The sequence below is a fragment of the Acanthisitta chloris genome, unplaced genomic scaffold (assembly GCF_000695815.1).
Source record: "Acanthisitta chloris isolate BGI_N310 unplaced genomic scaffold, ASM69581v1 scaffold8331, whole genome shotgun sequence".
In the NCBI taxonomy this organism is placed as follows: domain Eukaryota; kingdom Metazoa; phylum Chordata; class Aves; order Passeriformes; family Acanthisittidae; genus Acanthisitta; species Acanthisitta chloris.
In genome coordinates this window covers 82,144-106,649 of record NW_008654314.1, presented here as the reverse complement: position 1 = coordinate 106,649, position 24,506 = coordinate 82,144, and the positions used below count along the sequence as shown (strand labels likewise).

At 41.5% G+C, this 24,506-nt stretch overlaps 1 protein-coding gene across 1 annotated transcript in view; it reads left to right on the top strand.

The window, feature by feature from the left end:
* Positions 1 to 259: 259 nt before the first annotated feature.
* GRIK1 (glutamate receptor, ionotropic, kainate 1) overlaps positions 260 to 24,506 on the top strand; it is a gene marked incomplete at its 5' end in the record, with an annotated part of 72,931 nt that continues 48,684 nt past the window's right edge. The window contains 6 exons of the mRNA XM_009083444.1: positions 260 to 427; positions 2,389 to 2,646; positions 10,325 to 10,506; positions 18,018 to 18,071; positions 19,927 to 20,100; positions 23,561 to 23,704. Coding sequence (XP_009081692.1) covers positions 260 to 427; positions 2,389 to 2,646; positions 10,325 to 10,506; positions 18,018 to 18,071; positions 19,927 to 20,100; positions 23,561 to 23,704 — 980 coding nt within the window. The remainder of the gene's footprint in view (positions 428 to 2,388; positions 2,647 to 10,324; positions 10,507 to 18,017; positions 18,072 to 19,926; positions 20,101 to 23,560; positions 23,705 to 24,506) is intronic.

The window sequence follows — 24,506 nt, the reverse complement described above, 5'->3', positions numbered from 1 at the left end:
TGAAAACCCCAAATAATAAACACGCAACATCTTTCCCAGATGTTTGTCTAAGAAACGTTCATAATATTGAGTTAACCTGCAGTGACACTGTAGATAAAACCTAATGTTCCAATAGGCTTTTGCTGTAGTGCTTTGAACAGCAATTTGAGGTTTCCTTTATGAACACTTTATGAAATTATTGCTCATAATTTGTTTTTCTCTTTTTATGTACAGCAATGAAGAGGTGAATAATGTTTCTCATTTATCTCTGTTTCTACAGGAGGGATATTCGAAACTGTGGAAAACGAACCTGTTAATATTGAAGAATTGGCTTTCAAGTTTGCTGTCAGCAACATTAATAGGAACAGAACACTGATGCCTAATACCACATTAACCTATGACATTCAGAGAATTAACCTTTTTGACAGTTTTGAAGCCTCAAGAAGAGGTAATTATCTCAATTAGTGTGTCAGTAACATGCATGTTTTATGCTATATACCTTTCCCCAGCTTGGTCTCCTATTTTGCTCTGATTCTGTCATGTTTATGAGCAGCACCATAAAATTAATCTTTCAAAGATATTTGAACTAAGAATCAAGCTGGGCTTGGACTTGTCATCTAGTTTCTGAGTAAACACCTACATCCTCTCTGCATGCTAAGAGCCCCAGATGGAAAGTGGCAAGTCCAACGCATTTTTCTCTCCAAACCATAGATTTGCCACCTGGAATTCTGCAGAAAATGATCACAGACTCACGGGAAGCACAGTGGGATGTCACAACCCATAATTAGCATGTGCATACAGATAACCAGTTATTCTTACAAATTATTTCTATTGCATTTTAAAGACCAGAGGTCAATATTCACAGAATATTCACAGAATATTCACAGAATATTCAGGGTTGGAGGACACCCACAAGGATCATCAAGATCTAACTCCTGGCTCTGCACAGGACAGCCCCAAGAATCCCACCATGTGCCTCAGAGCCTCCAAACACTCCTTGAGCTCTGTCAGTAGTCTCTGTGCCCTGAAACGTTAACTCTTTGGTGGCTTAGAGACAGAACCAAGTTTCTCTGTTATAAAAAACTATAAGAATTGCAGTGGACTGTGTTTGATAAAAGGCAAGCGATTTTGCTGCTGAAGGTGAACGAAGGCTGGAAAATAAATATGCTTCATACTACAAAACATGCTAGTCAGCTGTTGCCTTTCAGCATCTACATTACTAAATTCTCCTCATGGTGCTTTAGTTTCTTAGTAAGACTGAATAAAAGGAGAATGCTCTCAAAGAACATAAAACATAGCTTTAAATTGTGTTTATTGTATTCTCTTTCATATATCAGATATATGATGGAACTATATGCTGTCAAAAATCAATATGCTGGATTTATAATCCATGTAGTCCACACTCATACTCTGAGATAGAGAGTGAGAATCTCTTCTGACTGTTGTGAAAGTACCTTCTCCATTTAATATGTAGAAACAAGTTAATTTTAAATAATTTTGTCAATCTTCATGTAAGAAACTGATGCAGACAGTAGTAATTTCTCCTCATCATGAATTATTGATGGTATGTATGCAATTTGCATATTAAAACCTAGATCCTTTAGAAAGGCTTCCAAATTAAACCTGGAAAGCCTGTGCATTTTATGCTTCTGTAGAACACTCATTTGTTGGCCAGAAACAGAAAATAATTGATTTTCTGTCATATTCTATTACAATCAGAGAGCTAAATACAAATTTAAAAAATCTCAGCTCATTGTGGATATTTGTGTACTTAGTATTTCACTCAATCACCGTAATTTCTACATTTCCCACAAAGAGTACAGTACTGCAACTCAGTGCAGGGCCTTATTCCAGATGATAAACCTTAGCAGAAACATTTACAGTACATGTTACTAATGGATAAAAATAACTAAGATTATACTACATCTTCTGTCTGTCCAACTGAAAAGACATGGGAGAGAAAGAAAAATGAAAAGTCACCTGCAGGAGGAGTTCTTTGGGCTGAAATATAGACACAAGGAGAAAGAAACCTTTGTTGCTGGTAGTGTTTGACTGATTTGGAGAGGTGTAAGAATGTCGGGGTGTGTTGGTTCTGTGTTTCCTTGTGTCTTTACTGAGGGCTTTAGGCTTTGCTGCCTGCTTTATAAACACACTGTGGAGTGCCCTTAATCATGGTGCCCTTGACTGTTCATGTTCCTTCTCTAGCCTGAAGTTTAAGTAACTCACATAGATAGAAACCTGCCAGTCACAGAAGGATTCTGCAGAGTGTCTGTTGTGACTCCATGAGCATATTTCCTGACACTTCGCCCTCAAACAATTCACATGACATTCCTTTGGCAAGCTTGTAGCCAGAAAACTCCTGGTCTCTGCAACTAATAGCTTCTTCTTCTCCTTTCCTCTCCCCCTCAGCCTGTGACCAGCTCGCTCTCGGGGTGGCTGCCCTGTTTGGACCGTCCCACAGCTCCTCTGTCAGTGCAGTGCAGTCCATTTGCAATGCACTGGAAGTCCCACACATCCAAACCCGATGGAAGCACCCGACAGTAGACAACAAAGATGCATTTTACATCAACCTCTACCCAGACTATGCAGCCATCAGCAGAGCAGTTTTGGATCTTGTACTCTACTACAACTGGAAAATAATAACAGTGGTATATGAAGACAGCACGGGTGAGTAGTGCTGGTGCAGTGTTGGTCATGTACTTCTTTTAAGGTACATATATAGGTACATATATAAAATTTTGTGAGAGTGCCTGTGATAATTCAGTCTGGCATACTTAGCAGCAATTTGTCCAGAATGTTGAAGAAAAACCTCTTGTGAGGTGGAGCTGTCCTGCTGCTGTGACTTTTGGAAAGCTGTTCACTTCATCAGACCTTAAGAAGTCATCAGGAGGCAACCGCTGGATTTTGAATATTCAATCCCACTTTGCTTCCTATCTGTGGAACTGATAACACAGCTTCAGACTGATCACAGAATCACAGAATGGTTGAGGTTGGGAGGGTACTCTGGAGATCATCTAGTACAACCCCCCTGCCCAGGCAGGGTCACCTAGAGCAGGTGACACAGAAACACATTTGAAGCACCCGACAGTAGACAACAAAGATGCATTTTACATCAACCTCTACCCAGACTATGCAGCCATCAGCAGAGCAGTTTTGGATCTTGTACTCTACTACAACTGGAAAATAATAACAGTGGTATATGAAGACAGCACGGGTGAGTAGTGCTGGTGCAGTGTTGGTCATGTACTTCTTTTAAGGTACATATATAGGTACATATATAAAATTTTGTGAGAGTGCCTGTGATAATTCAGTCTGGCATACTTAGCAGCAATTTGTCCAGAATGTTGAAGAAAAACCTCTTGTGAGGTGGAGCTGTCCTGCTGCTGTGACTTTTGGAAAGCTGTTCACTTCATCAGACCTTAAGAAGTCATCAGGAGGCAACCGCTGGATTTTGAATATTCAATCCCACTTTGCTTCCTATCTGTGGAACTGATAACACAGCTTCAGACTGATCACAGAATCACAGAATGGTTGAGGTTGGGAGGGTACTCTGGAGATCATCTAGTACAACCCCCCTGCCCAGGCAGGGTCACCTAGAGCAGGTGACACAGAAACACATTTAGGTGGGTTTGGAATGTCTGCAGAGAGGGAGAGGCCATGCCCTCCCTGGGCAGCCTGTGCCGGTGCTCTGCCAGCCTCAATGGAAAGTACTTCTTCCTTGTGTTGAGGAGGAACTTGTCGTGGTTTCAGTTTATGGGCATTGCTCCTTGTCCTGTCACTGGGCACCACTGAACAGAGTCTGGCATTATCCTTGAGAAACGCCCTGGAGATATTTGTGTCAATTGATGAGATACCTCTCAGTCTTCTCTAGACTAACCAGGCCCAGATCCTGCAGTCTCTTCTCAGAAGGGATATGCTCCAGACCCCTCATCATCTTTGTGGCCTCCACTGGACCCTCTCCAATAGCTCCTGGATAAATATTGTGGTGTGGGTCTGATTAGGGTTTCTGCTAAACCCACTTCCCCCCTCAACTTAAAGCTGAAAATGTTGAATTAAGTTCTGCACTGACAGCACAAAAGCAGCATGTTTCCTTCTGGATCCAAGATGCAGGTCTCAGTGCCAATGTTCTGCTCCCCTTGGAGTCAGAGAGTACACCAGAGGGCTGGAGGTATTAAAAAAAAGAATAAGTCAGGCTGGGCTTACTGTGGCATTTCCATTAACCTGGTCTGGCTCAGCAGGATTTCTACTCGGCTCCTGGCACTGCATGGCAAAAGGGAAACAAGTAGAGGTCTTTTTCAGCCTACCCCATTATCAAATTAGCATTCCAAAACACTAAGTGCTGTGTACATGTTCAGTTACAAAAATGACTGATATTAAAGAGACTTCATTTGCAGAGGTATTTACCAAGTAAATGAGTCATCAATCATCTTATTAACTCAGAGTCAGGAAAGTAAACAGGTCAGCTTTGATCAATATAAGTAGTGTTTGGATTTTGGGTTAGAGTAATGCCACTTCGCTCAAGCTCTTTTTGTTTCTCATCTCTCGTATTTGACATTGTCACACTACAAGAAGAAAAAACATATTAGCCATTTTTCTCTTAGAGACTTAAGCCTACGTGAAGAGCAGCATCATTCCTAAACAAACAATGTGCTCATAGCTACAACAATGAACTTCCAATGATCCATGCTCACATTATTCAGGCTGAGAGTAGCCCTGCTCCAGGTTAAGAGTCTATTTTGAAGTTTAAATGTGGAAAATCCTGCTTCCATCCTTCACACTACAGAATTGCTCCAAACTCATGTGCCATCACAGAGGCCTCACACTGCGCCAGTTTGCCAAGCTGTAGTTCCACCAGAAGAAAAGCAGTTAAAAGTCTGAACTGAGCAGCATTAAAAAAAACAGTTCATGTTTCCAAATGATCCAAATCACTTGTGCCTATCCTTGTCTCAAACACTATTTACCAGGCTGCCAGTTTTTGTCATCCAAATGTTTTACAGCCATAACTTTTTTCCAGTCAATGATTTTGGAGTGCATACAGAGATGAAACATTACAAATGTCTGAAGAACTCAGCATCAGCCCTCACAGACCTCTGCTGTGTAATAAACCTTTCTCACTGTCATCTGCTTTTTGAGATCTGGCAGATTATTATTTTATAGTCCCCCATTTTTCATGAGCAGGTTGTATGATCTATGAAGGCAGACACATCGTGAGGGCAAGTGCTCTACATCCAGCAAGCTACATATCCACAGAATTTGTAATCCAGGTTTTCATTCTTCATGGTTTTACCACCAGATCAGCTTTACTCTTAGCTAGTCCAGTGCTTTTGCTGGGGTAAACTGTTCTATTACCTCATACACTCCCCTCTCTGATACTGACAAAATATTAGCACTTTTTTCCAGTCTCTTAGAATTCATCCATGATTCCAATATTTATCACATCAGTTGCTGAGTGCTCATAATCTACTGAGTGCACTCTATAGGATTGTCAATAAGCAAATTTTACATAAGCAGGTATAGAAAACCTGCTACTCATAGTGCTAAAATCTGCATTTGGAATAGGAACTATTTACCCCACCTCCTTCTTATCTAATCTCATGTTACGTTGTGCCAAATGCACCGTGTTAAACAGCTTTACTATCTCCTCCAAAGGGACCTACAGCAGTTAGCTCCTAAAATACATTTGGAAAATTTCTTTATGTGTTGTGAATTGAGCTGATCAGATTTTGATACTCTTATCTCTTAGACTTCAATATGTATAATAACAATAAAGCACACTACAGCTGATTTTCATTTCTAATTGCTGTCCTTACCGTGCTGTTGAAAGATGTTCTTTTGGCCAAAGCCATCTTTCTTGATAGTAAATTAATGGTTTCTGGCTATAGAGTAAATATTTATTTAAATGTCTCATAGGTTTCCTCAGATTCTCATCCTACTCATTAATGCCCATAAATTTTCCAATGCTAGGGAAAAGTAAGGCTCCTAAGCAAATATCTTTGTTTTTCAAGTTGACACTGTGCTCCTTTTTTTGCATATTAAGCATAATCCACATTATGTTAAGAGTCTCCAGGCCACAATCAACCTTCACTCTTATTATTAATTCCTCTTCATTTTTTATCAAGGTGTTAAAAAAGAGTTAGTTTCTATCAAGTGCGATGACTTTGTGTAAGGCAAAAAAATTGTCTCCTGTCCTAACTAGGGCTTGCAAGAGACTGCATGAAATATTGAGGATGCATTTCCCAAACTTAGGTACCAAAAATTATGGTTTGGAGACATCCTGTTCTCTGGCTTAATTTAGTGGTTTGTAATAGGTCCCTCCCAATATCCCACTTTTGCACTTTGTTATTTGGCACATTGATCTGTAACAGATACATGACTTTGTCTCACTTATATCAACAACTCAAACAGGAGAAATAACACTGCCTCGAGGGCAAGGTTGACTCTGCTTTTGATCTATTTTCCCTGAACTCAATAATTTCAATCTCCCAGGTGCAGAGAAGGGCAACTACCTCAAATTCCTGAGCTTCTGTAGAAATGCCTGACTTTCCTCACTTGTTTGCTTGCTCTCCCAGCATTCGTTTAAGGCTCAGGGGAACCAAACCTTTTCATCATATCAGTTCAATTAGTTTGTACAAGCAGAATTTGAGTTATCACTGAATTTGCTTTCTTTGAACTCTTGGTTACAAGAGATGTCTAACTTTGCTAACCCTAAGACAGTTTTCTAAAAAAAATGAGCACTTTTTGGTAGGAACTGATACACTCTACCACACTTTCTGCCAACATGATGATTAGTTGCCTGTTGGAACATCATGTTTATGTTAGGCATGTTTAAGCTCCCACTAAATACATTATATACAACTTGCAGACACTCTAGACATCATGAAATTATATGAAATAATCAGAGATTTGTACATACTTTAATGCTTAACTGAAGTGTCAGAGCAAACTGTTTCTCTCAATCAAGGCACTGGCTGAAGTTGAAAATACAACCCCAAAGCGTACTGCATCCATCAAGGTTAGAGACCACAAGATACTTCCTTGACAATACAGAAAATTCCCAACTGTGTTTCCAAAGGAAAAGGGGGAAAATGTTTAGCTGTAGGGGTTAAAAGCAGAAGAATACAGAGTAGGCCAAGAAAGTTAGGGAAACATACCTGGTTTGCATCATTATTGATTTTGTTTTGAAGCCCTAAATTGAACCTTTCCTCTCAATAGTAAGTGTCCTAAGCACTACACTTGCCCAGACCTTCCCCACTCTCCCCAGGAACCAGACTGAGCACTTCACATTTAAGATCTGTCCTGAATCCAGGCTTGGTGGTATCATGTCCAAGGGTTTGGATTTGTTGAGCAGGAGGAAGGGGAAGGAGAGCACTGAAGGTTATGCCACTGTGCTGTTAATTATGCTGGCAGTCAGCTAATTCAGGCTTTTGCCTGGTCCTCCAAAAAAAAAACCCTGCAGTTCTTTTCACTGCTTCTTTGATTTCTTCAGTACACCAAACCTAGGCTTTATTTTCACTTCATGTGGCAGTAGGAAGTGTTGGGAAGTGCAAGGTCTAAGTCTGATGTGACCAAAGTAGGTATTTTAAGGCGCACAGTAGTTTCTTTTCCCTAAAAGGAGATGGACATTGGTTGGCAAATCCTTTTCTTTTTCTCTTCACCGCACATCCACTTAAGTGCTTTGTGTTGCTGGAAAGAGAAACTATACTCCTTGTCCTTGATAGGATAAGGAGTAATGGGTATAAATTGAAAGAGGGGAAATTTAGGTTAGATATTAGGAAGAAGTTCTTGACTGTGAGGGTGGTGGGACAGTGGGACACTGGCACAGGTTGCCCAGGAAGGCAGTGGATGCCCCAACCCTGGCAATGTTCAAAGCCAGGTTGGATGAAGCCTTGAGCAACCTGCTCTGGTGGGAGGTGTCCCTGCCCAGGGCAGGGAGTTGGGACTAGACGATCTCTAAGGTCCATTCCAACCCCTTAACATACTATGATACTATAAAACAGCAGTGCTCAGTCTGAGGCTGTGGATAAGAGACAAGTTTCTCTGCATGCTGGATTCTTCCACCCAAACCTGTTTTCCTCTTGGAATTGCCCCTCATTCTGATGGCCAAGACACTCTAGTCAAGTACTGAACACTCGGTACAACCAAGCTGCAGTTTTACAGCCAGATTACATAAACTGCTCTACTTGTTAGTCAGAGTTGGAAGCATGTGCCCCATTCTCATAATAATGAGCTCAAATTGTTTGATATTTACCCAGGCTGGCTTGCAGCCACACTCCCATTTCCCAGCTCGTGCAGCAATTTACATTTGAATGCTCATAATGCTTAATATTCTATATTGATTGTTGATACTTGAAAACCTGCAAAGAACAGACCCAGCACTGCAGGCAGAGAGAGAGATTAGTTTGTTCAAAACACATTGCCAGTACTTGAGTGAAAGCCAACAGTCCTTCACGCAGTGATCCCTGGCTAACCTCAGAAGAAATAGGGATGTTTTGCCTTTATATGTACCACTGGACCATTCAACCAAGGACATTCATGCTCAAGACAAATATTATCCTCACTCCCAGCAGGAGAGTTTTTTTCCATTTTAATGATTTGTTTGCTTTTTGTTCAAGAAGTGCTTCTTGCCTGTATTCTCTCTCTCTCTCTCTCTGCATATTTTCAAGGCAGCCTTTTACTTTAACTCAGCAGGAGATCACGGATTTTTTGTGGGTAAATTGCATTCATGGATAATGAGAAAGAGACTGTAATCACACACCTCAAAGAACTCTTAACTATCATCCTTAGGTTTTGGAGGCAGTACAAATTACATAGGAGTGCTGAATTAGCTGGTAGAATTGCACTGTGTTTAAACACTTGGACAAATCTTCAACTGGTTGAGCTCCACTGACTTCAAATAAGGCATGTAAATCTGTGCCAGCTGAAGTCAGAGTCTAAGAAATCATGTTCCTGATCTACAGGAATGGACCTGCATCTCAAAATATTTGGGTTCTTTCTCACACTTTCTGAGTGACAAGTCACTGTGCCTTCAGGCTTTGTGGTGATGGCTAAACTGATGATTAGAAAAATTTCAGGCCCCTCCTCTGGAGTATTGCAATGTATTCTGGAATGGGGACAATCACAGCCACAGGGATGGCTATTAAGACTAGTTATTGGTAAGTGCCACACAGGCTCACCACTGACTTCTAAGTGAGCCACAGTGGAGGTGCTGCCTACTCAACACCTTTCTCCCTCCATCTTCCCTCATCTGCTCATGCTTGACATGAGGAAGAACTTCTTTCCTGTGCAGTGACCAAGCACTGGAACAGATTGCCCAGAGAGGATATGAAGTATTGGCTATTAAGACTAGTTATTGGTAAGTGCCACACAGGCTCACCACTGACTTCTAAGTGAGCCACAGTGGAGGTGCTGCCTACTCAACACCTTTCTCCCTCCATCTTCCCTCATCTGCTCATGCTTGACATGAGGAAGAACTTCTTTCCTGTGCAGTGACCAAGCACTGGAACAGATTGCCCAGAGAGGATATGAAGTATCCTCACTGGAGATAGTCCAGAACTGTTACAATCCTGTGCAATGTATTCTGGAATGGGGACAATCACAGCCACAGGGATGGCTATTAAGACTAGTTATTGGTAAGTGCCACACAGGCTCACCACTGACTTCTAAGTGAGCCACAGTGGAGGTGCTGCCTACTCAACACCTTTCTCCCTCCATCTTCCCTCATCTGCTCATGCTTGACATGAGGAAGAACTTCTTTCCTGTGCAGTGACCAAGCACTGGAACAGATTGCCCAGAGAGGATATGAAGTATCCTCACTGGAGATAGTCCAGAACTGTCTGGATACAATCCTGTGCCATGTGCTTTGGGATGGTCCTGTCTGAGCACAGAGGTTGTACCAGATGGCCCACTGTGGTCCCTTCCAGCCTGACCCAGTCTGTAATTCTGTGACATCAGCCAGGCAAGTTCAAAGAAGGTTTCTTCAATTCTATGTTCTTGTTGTTCGATATTGGAATAATAATTAGCTGCCAAGGAAGAAGCATTATGTGCTTTTTGCAATTAACTGTACTGATATAAACATATTACAATGTGTTTATATTGTAAAACAGCAACACAAACATATCCTATAGTCAACCAACTGAAAATACCTTTCAAAATATTTAGATGTTGAAGCAAAGTATAAACATGAAAACGAAAACCTTTAATAACATTAGTTAGGAGCAAATACGGAGCTAACAACTATCCTTAGGGAATGTGAAATATGTTGAGACTGGTAAGAGACCCTGTTTAAAGTGAGAATAAATACTCTTTGCAGAGGATGGTGAGTTGTATAATTCATATCATTTTTCAGGTCTAATTCGCCTGCAGGAGCTCATCAAAGCCCCTTCAAGATACAACATTAAAATCAAAATCCGCCAACTGCCCTCTGGGAATAAAGATGCCAGGCCTCTGCTCAAGGAGATGAAGAAGGGCAAGGAGTTCTATGTCATATTTGATTGCTCACATGAAACAGCAGCAGAAATCCTCAAGCAGGTAAGGGGGAGGGGGTGGGAAAGCACAACATGCATTTTGTATCCCAAAAGCTGTTGGTCCCTCTGGCTTTCATTTTCTGGGATGCCCTGAAACTGAATGCACTCACTGGCTAGGCCATAGGCTTGTTAATACCAAGGGCAGAAGTTGTTACAGAATATGCAGCAGCACCTGAGCACTCCACAAGGCTTCACAGAGCCAGAAGGACCAGTGGCAGGTTGATGTCCAAAGAGAAGCCCATAGATATCCCACAGAAGGAAATACGCATTTCTTTTTAGTACTTTGGGTTCTGCTTGACTAGGCAAATCATCGCACTTAGCTTGTCCTGGTTTAATCAATACAGTTTTTATTTCTTTCCTATAAAAGAAAATTAAAGGGCTCATTTTGGAGCACCGAGCTGTTGCCGCCACAGAGGTTTCAGGTCAGGCTCAATGCTGACTGCAGGAACAACAGAGAATTAACCCACTGCAAACAAACATAACTCTGCATTCACATGCCTGTGACAAGCAGGATTCAGTCTGCTGGTACTACCTCATTATATTTCAAACTCTGATACATAGCAAGATGGAACAGAGGCAGAATCAGAAGAAAAACATGTACTTTAGAACAGGAAGAGAGGCTGTTGTGTGAGGGCTGACACAGCCCTGACCTGAGTGTGCAACACACTTGGGCAGCCACACAAGGCAAGGACAAATACCACAGAGCCTGATGTTGATGGGCTGGGACATTGCCAGGAGCACACACAGAGTGGTGTAAATTAGAATTTACTGTTGTCACTGGCTATATATTTCTAGACAATCAAAGTCTAAAGCATTGGCTCCTGTAATGCGTTGACCTGCAGGCAATATTTGCAAGCCAGCAATGCACTGTGAATGCCATTTCCCTTTTTGCTGCAGCTGTAGGTATAAGGGGTTGTTTTTACTCTGTCTGATAGGAAACACTGATCCCAGGAGACTGGCAGAGTTTTCACTGACTAAAGGCACAGACATGGGCTGTCCCATAAAGGTTAAAACCCACCCCAGAATGTTTTACTGAAATATTTAGTTTATGCAGAGTAGCTCTCTGTGTCAAAGTAAGTAAGGCAACTTTCTGCACTAGCTTGTGGAGCCTGAAACCATCCTCTCCAGGCTAGAGAATTTTGGTCCTGAGAATGCAGACTTGCAGGATGGTGTCTTAAATCAGATGCAACACAGAGCAGCACACAAGTTCCCATGAGCTGGTAGGATGAGATTTACTGCTGTCAGGAAAGCTGGCCTGTACTAAATTTTAGAATTTTCTCAGTGTGGGTTATATATTTAAGCTACAGGAAGGCCAGATGCAGGTCTGATATTGGAAATGTGAGGGAAGAGCAAAGGTAGGGTGTGCAATAGCACAACTGCTCTCTCATGTGATGGGGAGCACACTGTAGCAAGCAGCATTATCCAGGCAGGAGGGTGGACAGGAGAGCTGCTGTCCCCTCACTCTTCTCCCTGGAGGGCTCTCCAAAAGCATTAAAACGTGACAACCTGCTCCAAAATGAGATTTGCAAGGGAAGAGCTAAACTGACAACACAAATTTCTAAGGACTTGTAAGAGAAAGTACAGATGTCTGGCACACTGCAGGAGACACAAAACCTCAAATATACCAGGCTGAGTATGAAAAAAAACACCAGAAAGCAAAACCTTACTGTCAAAAGAAGAGGAGGGAGTTCTAAAAATGCACTAAAACAGGACAAAACAGCAGAACAGTTTGTGTGGGATACGGATCAGAGAGACAACTGACAGGCTGCAGATACAGATAATGCTCTCCAGTGCCTTAAGAACTCGGAGAAGGATGGTGAATGACTGTGTGGGAGAAAACAGGAAAATTAAGAGAGGTACACCTGTGGATCAGAGCTGTGGGAAAGGAAACAACATAAATATAGCCTAGAAAGAAAGGGCAAATAACTTTTATATGAGATAGTTCTGTGGCTGAATATAGATGCTGTCAGCAATAACTCAGGTGTTGAAGTTCCTCACTGTCAAAGGCAGCTGTGAAATGTAAAGGCATGGAGGGCTCTGAATTCATGTGGAAGTCATTTTTTGTGCTGAAAGAGCCAGGACATGGAGCTGTGTTTGGGAGTGTGGAACCACCTGACCCAGCCACATTACTGGGCTGTGGGACACAGGAGGTGGCTTCACTCACCTCTTTCAGCCTTTGGTTTACAAAACAGCTCACAAGACAGATTTATTCTCTTAAAAGAGACTTACTTTTGCTTATTTATAGCTTCAACTAAAACACCATGGCGCCACACTTCTTGTGCACAACAAGAACAGGCAAATCAATAACCTAATTTAAACAAAATACAAAGCCTGCACTCAGCTGAATAACCTATTCCCTAAACTCACACATTTCTCCTTCTCTGACATGCTGCAGAGAGCCAAGGCTTTCACAGTCCCCGACCAGCTTAATGAGACCTGGCTCTCTCCTCACCCAGATCTGGAAGGAGCAAGAGGAAATTGTGGTTATTAATTGCTGCCATTTCAAATAGTCCCTTTGAATTTTCTCTCTGTATTCCCTCATAAGGGTCAGTAACTTCGCATGACCAGAGGTTATGCCAGCAAGATTTTCAAACAAGATGTACCACACCAGCTGAGCTGATGGAAGAAGTTGCACCTGGTCTGTCACTTCCATCATCTACTTCTGCTGGAGCTTTAAAAGCTCATGAAGGCTGAAAAAATCATGTCACAAGGAGCAAGATATGGTAGAGAATTAGATGCCAAAAGCAGGGGCTGAGAGTAGCTCTGGTTTCTCAGGATCTGCTTAAGCTCTGTAGGAACCTCCCTGCTTGACTTCAGCATTGCCTGTCCCACTCTGCTCTGAGGGTGCCTCACATCTCTCTCCTTCCCAAACCTTAAAGGAGATATATCTGAAAGACTGTGAGGTGATAAGGCACCCTCCAAACTTGCCTATCAGCAAGACTGAGTCCCTTACACATGGAAGATGGAAACACTTTCTTCAGGAAAAACATGTTAGTTACAACTTTTATCTGAAATACTTGGTGGACAGAGGTTTGGTGCTCTGTATAGATTAGGTAAGCAGTCCCCAAGTAAATTAAATCTAGCTGTTGCATATTGCCATCTTTTTTATGCACAAATCTTCCAATATATCCTGCACCCACAGCATTTAGTCCGATATTGCCTCTTCGTATGAGGAACTTAATTGAAGAGGTTAGGTTGTTATGGTTAACCTTCAATTTCTTCTAACACACCAAGAATTGACCTAGATTTTACTGCTAGACCAACTCATCTCTCATAAATTATGTTCCTGCTAACCTTAAAGTATCTACTCCTTAGTTCACACCCCTAAAATAAATTTTAGGAAGTGTACTGTATGTTTAATGGTGTTTAGGACACTCACAGGGCATTCTGTAAAGACTTCTATGTTCACTTTCACTATGTGACAGACAGTGAAAAATATAATTAATTCAGTTCCTACAGAAGTATGAAAACTAAGTGTCATCATGGTGTGCATTCCTGGTACAATAATAAATGTGGGAATATAGAAGTTAACCTCCTGAGTCTGCTCCTGCTAGTAATTTGGCAGGTAGGCTGAAAAACTCTTTACTAAGAAAAGACAGGATTAGTTCTGTTCTCACTTCCATGGGAGAAATACTGGTGGCAGATCCCCCCAAATGGTGAGAAGCACAGACACACTCACCTCACTGGTTCTCCTCTCTCTTACTGATTTTATAATGGAGTTGTTAGCAGAGCCACATTCTCTTCTGACCACCTGGTTACTGCTGAATGGTGTCAGATGGTGAGTTACATAAACCCGGTGCAGTGCCACCCATGCTACGTCTTGCACGTGTAGTTGTTCTTTGCTTCCTTGGAAGACTCACTGTGTGGTGCAAACAAAAGCAGACTTCCAAACCAAAAGCATGCTTTCAGTCCGAGGTGATGGCCATGCTGGAGTCTGGAAGGTGATGCAGCTGCCCTAGAACCCTGAGATCAATTCGAAAAGCAGAAGGAGCCAATCGTAGCTAACTGGGACCCTGGTCTCACACATTGCTGTATGCAATTTCCTCATGGCAGGAAGCAGAGTGCAGGCACTGATCTCTTTAGCAACCAGTGATAGGATCCGAGGGAATGGCCTGAAGTTGTGTGAGGAGAGGTTTGGGTTGGATATTAGAAAAAGGTTCTTCCCCCAGAGGTGTTGGGGTGCTGGAACAACTCCCCAGGGCAGTGATCATGGTCCCAAGCCTGACAGAGCTCAAGGAGCATTTGGACAACACTCTCAGGCACGTGGTAGGATTCTTGGGGTTGTCCTGTGCAGGGCCAAGAGCTGGACTCAATGATCCTTGTGGATCCCTTCCAGCTCAGAATATTCTGTGAGTATGTGATTTATCCTGCTGTATTGCTATGGTACTTGCTTCCAGCTGGACTCCAATACTAGTGAAGTGCTTGCAGAATATATCTTGTTTTTTGACATGGCTCATGTCCATGTTAGAGGAACTCTACACCACTCCATCTGGACTGCTGAGATGGGTGCAGACTTCCAGTGAGCTAAGTCATGTTCAAATAAAACTGTCTTCATAAAGTCCAGGGGAATGTACAATACAAACCTTCTATATTGGACTTTGGAGCGCTGAGGAGGCAGAGGGACTTTTATTCATTATGGCAGATCTTGCTGATCTTGGAAAACAGTGATGGTACTAACTAACTGGATAATGAAAGACATTCATTTAGTGGTCACGAAATTAAATAATAGCATAAGTGAGGAAAATTCAAAGTGAAAGCAAAGTATTTGATGCAGTTCCCACTAAGAAGCTTCACCATCATTCTGGTTCCAGCCCACCTTGAAGAAAGACTGACACTAGCTCTAAATGAGGCAGGGAATCTTTTTATAAGCTGAACAAATGCAAGTTGGAGCTGGGATATGGTACAAACCAGGAACAAGGCATCCAAAGAGATTTTCAGACATGAGAGAATGTTTTTATCTAGTTTCTGTCAGCTTGCCATATATAATTTGACCACTGATACTTTTTCAGCTTCACATAGCAGTTCACAACTCACAGCTAAAAGAACACACCTGCAAAAGACAAGGCCCGAGGTTCTGATCTGAAGTGGATAAGTAGAGATGGAAATCTCTTTATCTTATATGTCATAATATAAATCCATAGTCCAACCATATCTGAGTTTGGCTGAAGAACAAATTATATACAGGGAAGGATGGGTAGGAGTTCTATAAAGAGAATATTTTAGGTTGGTTTCACTAGTTTACATTCATGTGAGCTCCACAGTAAGTAAAACCTATTATTATTTAAATAGGACATTTGTATCAGGTGCATAATTATTTAAATAATTACATGCAAAGTTATTTAAATAGGAATGTGTAATGAATTCTTCTGGATTCTCGTGGGCAGCTATATATATATACATATTGCCTTCTTTTCACTCTTCTGGGCTGCTGGGCTCATTTTCTCTAGTGTAGCTGCAGCAGCAAGAGCTAGGTAATGCTTCCCAAACTTCCAGGCTGCACACTTTATAATTATTCTAATAAATGTATCTGTCTACTTAATGTAAATTCATATTTTAAGACATGATATGCTGTAGCACTGTCCTGGTTTTCCATTGTTTTACTATTCCTATGCAGGCAAATTGCAGTTTATATCTTCTGGTAACAGAAGTGCAGTGGCTTGTCAGTTCTTCTCTCTCAAGCTAGAATCAAAGCTGTGAGGAATCAATAATTTAAATCTGAGAATTTGTAACCCATTTACACTTAATAGTATGAGCTTGCTTCCATACTAATGTACCTCCATGCAAAGTTCCTGTAGAGGACCAAACAGATTTAGGTATACAGAGGTCACCAGGACTCAGACCTCATTTCTTTATCCTGGCAGCTGTTTTGTGCCCCATATGAAACAACTGGGCTATTTCAATACAGTTTCAACTCAAAGGAGACCTGCATCATAAAAATCCCATAAAATTGGCACCTCCTTCCCCTAGAAGAGACCTTAAACACAGAAATCTGACTCCAGCCAGGTCAGGTGGGAAACACAGCACACAGAAGTTTCCACGGATGCTACCATGTACCATTATCTGTGCATACATGATGAAGGAATATCAGCCTCCAGGATTGCTAATTTTTTTGTTTCTGCAGGAAATAAGTCTAGGAAACAGAAGAGGATTAATAAAATCAGAAATAAAAAAGGCAATTTTGATGTGTAAATTCAGTGGGGCATTTCAATAAAATACTTGCTTTCTGGCTTGACTTTTAGTGGCTGGAAATATATCCGTTGTTTGCCATTAACACTGAGCTGTTTTTATTATCTACTGCAGCTTAGACAGTTCAGGGTGGTTTTTTTGTGGGGTTTGTTTGTTTGCTTGTTTTGGTGGTTTGGGCAGGGTTTTGTTTGTTGGTTTGTGGGTTTTTGTTTGTGTGGCATGTGTGGGGAATTGAGATACACAGTCACTCAACTAATTTTCATAGGCTTTTGCCATGAATGAGAATTTTGGCAAGCCAAATCACACTGTTTTCTCCTGTCTTTCAAACAGCTATTCAGGTACTGCTAAAAGTGTCCTGAAATAGTATTATAGCAGATACTTACCCGGCTGTGATCAAGGCTGAATAACATTTAACCTCTGTTTGTGTTAGTGTCGTGATCATGATTTCTTCAGTAGTTTCCCAGCTTGTATATATAATTCCTCCTCCTCTTCACAAGATCCCAGAGAGGGCAAAATGCTTGCATCATGGTACTGGTGTGTGTAGATGGGACAAGTGTAGGGGAAGCTGGGGTGAAGCTGTAGAGCATCCTGTTACACACACCCTATCAGGTATGTTTTATGTAAGCATTCCTAGGGATTTTTGGAGAGGGACTGAGGGGAAAAAACACATCCCTCTCGAAGTTTTCTGCAACACATGGGCTAGGAAGGAAAGCTTTTTCCTCCTGCACCTGAGGTGGATGGTCAGTATGTATTTAAATGCCACCCTTACCCTGCAGACCTTCAGAAGGTTAGACTCTGGAAAATTAATCCACATCAGAAATTCTTTCTTGCCAGTAGTTTTGACAACCTCCTGCAGACCTGCATTCCCCAGGTGGAACAAAAGGCAGTTAGAGAAGCTATTGCCTTTTTGTTTTGCTTGTTTACTTCCCTGAGCACTCACCAATGTCTTGTTCTCACATGGCAACTGCAAGATACAAAAACTTTCCCTACAAATTGTGTTGTCTGCTGGTAAATTCCTTTTAACACTTCTAAACTGCAGACCAAAGGATTTCTCTTTTTAAAAATCAGCTTCTTGTTATCTCTAGTAATTTTTCTTGTCCTAGAAGTTTTGCAATCTTAAATCTCTTCCTGAGCAGAGGTGATAAAAACACCATTTAAATACAACAGGATGTGTTTTGGTCCTGAAGAAAAATGTGGGGTTTATTGCAATCAAATTTTTATGATCTGTGATGTGTTGTTCCAGATTAACCCTTGCTTTTCAAAAGGCAGTGCAGCACACTGAAAGCTCTTCAGAGTGAAGTACATTCACCTTTCAATCTCTTTCAACAGATTCTCTCCATGGGAATGATGACTGAATACTACCACTACTTTTTTACAACACTGGTAAGGAACACTAAAGATTTCAGAGTGAACTTTCTCTGGTGCAGAAAAGACAATAAAAAATTTCCCCTTTTTCTTGATCATTGTTGCCATTGTTCAAGGAAACCCTTGGAGAATGAGTACTAACACTCCTTAGTATCAGGACCCACAATCTCTCCATGGGAATGATGACTGAATACTACCACTACTTTTTTACAACACTGGTAAGGAACACTAAAGATTTCAGAGTGAACTTTCTCTGGTGCAGAAAAGACAATAAAAAATTTCCCCTTTTTCTTGATCATTGTTGCCATTGTTCAAGGAAACCCTTGGAGAATGAGTACTAACACTCCTTAGTATCAGGACCCACAATTTTGTAAGGAGGATATTTGGCTGTATCTATGGTTTTGTAAGGTAAGGAGGATATTTGGCTGTATCTATGGGGATGGATAACATTTTAACACAATGAAAATTAATTGCAGTATTGTGATTAAGGAGGGGCCATCAGTACAAGTGGATAGGAGTTAAAGCAATGAATGAATGACTTTGCACTGTGGGTGACGTGGTTCATTGCTAAAATGTCTAATTTAATTTTAAAAACACAAAATCACATTGGGAAATTTTATACTAAAAGTAAACCCCTAATTTTTTTTTAAATGGTACAAATCTCTAAATACTTATTTCAGCAATTTTTTCCTATATTTTAACTTATTTTAACTGTGTATAAATATGACTCAATTTATGCTTCAGGTTCATTTGCATTGTAGACTAGAAAGACAGCAAAGAGCTGATGTTGCTTGAACAGTCCTAGAGGGCTGGATTAGATCGTGCACATCAGTTTATTCTTTATTTCCTTTCCAAATAAAATTTCATATGGAAGTGAAAAATCATTATGAATCCAATAATGAATTCATTAGTCAGAAGAGATACTCTAGCTGTTTGAAACTTGTAGTAGCTTGAAATAGTTCTCTTTGAGGCCATTTTAGCATCAAGGAAAATGCGAACATTTAGGATTTACTGTGAAAACGACAATTTTCTACAATAAAGAATCTAACATGAAGAGGTAACCAATAAGAATATGCAGGAGATAGTACAGACCACATATCAGAACAAGCAGTCAGGAGTGGTGGTGGTATCTCAGTGTTGTGGTATAGAAAATGTTGAGGGTTTGTTGGGAGTAAACCATGAGCAACTCCTTTGTCATTTTACTGGCCTGCTGGGATCAGCAAAAAGCTGTTGTGAAAAGCAACCTTGAGGCATTGAGAAGCGGTTATCATATTTCCACTGCTTGATAAATACAGCTGTGGAGAGTGCCACACAGTTATATCACTTTGATTGCCCATTGTTTTCCTGCCCTGTAAACACTGAGCACTGGAGCACACGGAGTTAGTGTGCACTGGCCTGACATGTCCATTAGCCATCCTGGCAGCAAGTCACCTGGAGGAGGCAAGGCAGGAGAAAAATGGTATTCATAAATGGTGAATGTGTATTGTTCTCGACATCACTTGGAATTTTCCTTCCGCAAGCTGAGAAATAAGCTTGACATTGCCCAGTTAATTCCTCACGGTGCTTTGTTGGAGCTGTTACACTGTTGGGGGACTGCTATAAATTAGAATTAGATACTGCTGTGCAGGTTGGTTGCAAAATAGTGTTGTGGGGCACTGATTTTTACATTCCAAAAAGCAGATATGTGGTTTGTCATCCATTTCACTCAGCTTGGGTTTATTCAGGTTTCAAACTGAAGTGGTCGTGACTAGGCTTTGAAGGGAGAAAAAACAGCACTTGGGCTTTGGATTGAAAATCAAATTCAATTTGGGCCTGTTGGTACTACCTGAGCATTTTAGTATAAAAATACTACGTCCTGTTTTGTTTGCTTTAGGATCTCTTCGCGTTAGACCTGGAGCCCTACAGGTACAGTGGAGTCAATATGACAGGGTTTCGCCTGCTCAACGTTGAGAGCCCTCACGTTTCGTCAGTCATCGAGAAGTGGTCGATGGAGCGTCTGCAGGCACCACCCAAACCAGAGACTGGGCTTCTCGATGGCACGATGACAGTAAGCGAGCAGCCATGGTGATATGGGGTGTCTCCTGCAGTGCTGTCCTAGCAGATGTGAGCTGAGCCCACTGCTGCTGTGTTTCATAGCATCCCCAGAACAGGCAGCCTTTTACTTGCTTCTACACACAGGTGCATTTGCCTTGCGAGCCACTGTTGTACTCATCTGTGACAAACCACTCCCAGACAGCTCTAGAAATGAGTGACAATTCTCCATCATGGTGCTGTCCAGATGATATCACTCACCTTATTCTTGTCAAACATATATACTGCTGATGCCTCATTTCTCTCCTAATGTTCTTCTTGGAGTGAAGAACATTAAAGGAAATAAAAACTTTCAGAGCAGGTGTACAATTTATAACCTGCAGGGAAAGATATGCATATGGACAGGGAATAGCATTTCCAAGTGGGTAAATTGCCCTTTCCCTTCATTTCCATCTCTTCGGAAACTGTGGCTTTTAAGACATAATTTAAAGATAGAAGAAAGATGTCATCAAGCCAGGAAATTAGGATTTCCTCCCTACCACTCCCTCAAGATCAAGGAAAGGATACGAACAATGACATAGATGGCATGACTCCATTCAGTTTTACAGGGTGAAGGGTTGGCATCTTTTTGCAATATAAGATTACATATCTGATGTACTGAGTGGAGCTCAAAGTGATATGAAATAGACTTTATTGCAGATGATTGCAGGGAAAAGTGTGAAATATCTTAACATCCTAAAGAGAAATGCATTATGTGTGTTATCTCTAGCATTTTGAAACATTATTGCTTGTTTGGGCAGTGTCATTGTGCTCACTCATACACAAAGCAGGCAGGAAAGTTGTCCCTGGGAACTCTTGATGGGAATTCACACACGAATCACCCAGTAACACTAGGAAAGACAAAGTTCTCACTAGACTCTTCAGCTCTCCTTTGTCTCTCACTCTTACCCTCTTCTTTGCATCTTCATAGTCTCTTAGTGTCCTTGATGCTCTGAAACAGTGTGAGCACCAAGCAAAGCATATTCCTAGTTGGCTGTGATCATTTAAATATTCATAGCAGGTTCTGCTTATTCAGTTTGATGGAGAGCTGCAACACAGCTGTATTTCATTTGACAATAAGGCTGCGTGACAAGCTGCACAGCACAAGGAGATCAGGATTGTATATCCTGTTGTTAATTCAGGATTTCCCCCTTCTGGTTCGTGCTATGTTGTTTGCCCTATCCAGCTTGTGGAAAGTCAGCAGGGCATGACCAAGACAGTTTTGAGTTCACATCCCACTTTATGCCTACATTGCACACAGAGGCATAGTTGTTCTAATGAGATCTTTGGATTTCCTTGCAGTGATTTAAGTAGCATACAAAAAATCAGAAAAACAAGCTCCAGGACTAACTCTTAGTACCTTTCTCCTTACACACAAGTCCAGATAAAAGGGTAAGGTGGTTTACTTCGGAAATGAGGTGACCTTCTGTTGCAACACACGGTCCCAAGCCCTAAAACTGAACTACAGTGAGGGGAGAAATAAAAGGCTAAGAGAGGTGATACAACCTCCCAGTTGCTGCACAGCAGGGGGAATGAGTAACAAGTTACACAGGCACAAGATTCAAACAGCCAAGTCTGGTGATGCTGCCAACATGCAAACACTATGGGATGCACCGTGTTGTTGAGAAAAAGCATCAGTGGTCCCAGACAGAGAGCAAAGTGAGGTGCATTGAGCAAAGTGAGATGGACTAAAGCATTTTCACCAAGTATCTCCTTCCTGAATCTCTAGGCCTGGGACACAGGCAGGCTGGAGCAAGTAAAATCCAGTCCCGAATGGACATGCCCCCATCTAATGTAAATACTGATCTGAAGTCTGCTGACATTGATGGGAATCTTTCCATTGATCTAGAGGCATTTTGAATCAGACTTAATCTCTTTGTGTGGTTGCAACTACTGTCTGTTTTAAGACACTCGTCAGTGAGAACGGCTGTTATTGTCTTCTCCCGCTTGACTCACCATTCACAATGTTTTCTGATTTCACAATTTGCTCCAATTGTCAGACCATTATTTTGGGCAGATCCTGGCTAGCACATCAAGAGCAGTTCCTCATTTGCAGTATATGAAAATTAACTGATATATTCAGATACATTTGATTGCCAGCAAAACCCTACAATGCTGATAAGACTGATACTGTTGTAATTTACTTAGGTAAATGACACAGGCAAATAATCAAGTCTATTAATTTCCCAAAGGAATTGCATGGGAAAGAATAAAATTGATTAGCTTTGTAGTTCCTATAAATAAGTCCAGTTTCTCATCTGCAGAGTTAGTACTTCTTTTTCTTAAAGGTCCCTGCTTAATTATTCATTAGCTTTACTAGACAGGTAATTACTTTGTTTGTATAGCTTCCCTGTGCATTAGGTGAGACATGGCCATTCCCACCTCACACATGAGAGCACTGAAGCACAATGCAAGTTAAGGTGAGATCTTTCTAAAACTTCCCAGTGATAAAGGATGACAGGGGGTGTGATCTCAGTTTGAGGCTTACTGGCCATGCTTTTAAACTAAGAAACCCGTTCTCAAAAGAAACACAGATTCACAAGGGGCATCCAGTAATATTAGTATCTAAGTCTATCTGGTAATATTTAAGTATCTAAGGGCTTTATCCATCTGCCCTGTCACAGACAACAAGAAATTAGATATAGAAGTCCAATTTAATCACCAAAAGAGACACCTCAGAAGGACAGTTCATCTCTCTCTAAGACAGCACAGTAGATGTGGCAGGGGAACAGCCCAAGCCAAACCTCAGCCAAGCCAAACCTTCACACATTTGTGCCAAAAGGCAACATCCTAGGTGCTTAGAGACAGTAGATACCTGGTCAGTGGGATACATACCAGGTGATCAGCGGGACTGGTTTCCCTGGAAAACCTGGCTAACCCATGGGGAAGGAAGAAATCCCACAGGTTCTATGAGAAGAGTGGTGATGTGGAGCTCATGTGGACCCCATGCAGATAGCACTCCCACACACCCCCGTGCCATGTTGACACACCAACCTGCAGCCTAGGTAGGGACTGGCTCAAGCACCTCCGTGGTGCTTCAGACAAGATGCCTGGCGGTGCTGAGAGTCTTTCCTTCCATGAGGAAGTGATAGAGGTCTGAGTACTGCACAGTGCTAGGCCCTAAGACATGCCTGGAGGATGGGACCTGGGCTGCTTTATCAGCTGGGGCTTTTAAAAACTGCTCTCAATGCCACAGAACCTAACAGTGCATTCGACCCACTGACCTCTCTCTTCCTCTAGTCTTCTTCACAATACTCACCTGAAAATACTCTGAAAGCTGGGAAAAATGGATTTTATTCCACCTCAGGTTTCCATGGAGAGCCCAGTAGTGTCCTTTTTCATAACAGCAGCCCAGGTAAAGGTTGGTCAGTAGAGTGAAGCATGGACCAGGCACCAGGATGTCTGTTAATGAAAGCCTCTCTATTTTTTCCACACAGACTGAAGCAGCTCTGATGTACGATGCAGTTTACATGGTGGCAGTGGCCTCCCAACGTGCCTCCCAAACGACTGTCAGCTCCCTGCAGTGCCACAGACACAAACCCTGGCGTTTTGGACCCAGATTTATGAATCTGATAAAAGAGGCAAGTGTAGACCATCTGCTTGTGGTCAGCATAATCCTTCCTTTCTTCTTTACTGCACTGGTTTGTGTTGTTGCTCCCTGCTCCTTGTCATATGCTGTGCTCTTGTTTCTGGCACTCATATAGGAAATTTTTCTCACCTTCCTAGCAGACAAACATTGCTTTATAGACATAAGGCTGTGGCTTCCATGCTGGTGGAGACATTATCTGGTCTTGCAAAAAATGAAGCTGCTAAACCCTAGGTGTGACAAAATCTCAGGCTAACACACCGTAAGACTTCCCAGGTTTTTTCTCAGTAATTATGGATGTTGATAATTTTTAAAAATAAGAGATAACTAACAACAGTCATTCTAGAACCAAAAGAACAGTTAGTTTGTAGCTCTGTCCTTGCTTCACTATGTAATTCCAATTGTTTTGCACATTGTTAGATCAGTAATCTATATCCAGAGAGCATTGCAGCCAGTATTTCTAAAGAAGGAAATCGCTTCATGAAGTCATGCACTAACTCATAAGAGTCCATGGCTGAGCTACCTTGATCCAAAGATGTTCTAAAAAATACTCATTTTAGTTGAAATATCTTCAGGTTTCATTATGAATTTGTAATTCCAATTGTTTTGCACATTGTTAGATCAGTAATCTATATCCAGAGAGCATTGCAGCCAGTATTTCTAAAGAAGGAAATCGCTTCATGAAGTCATGCACTAACTCATAAGAGTCCATGGCTGAGCTACCTTGATCCAAAGATGTTCTAAAAAATACTCATTTTAGTTGAAATATCTTCAGGTTTCATTATGAATTTGGAAAC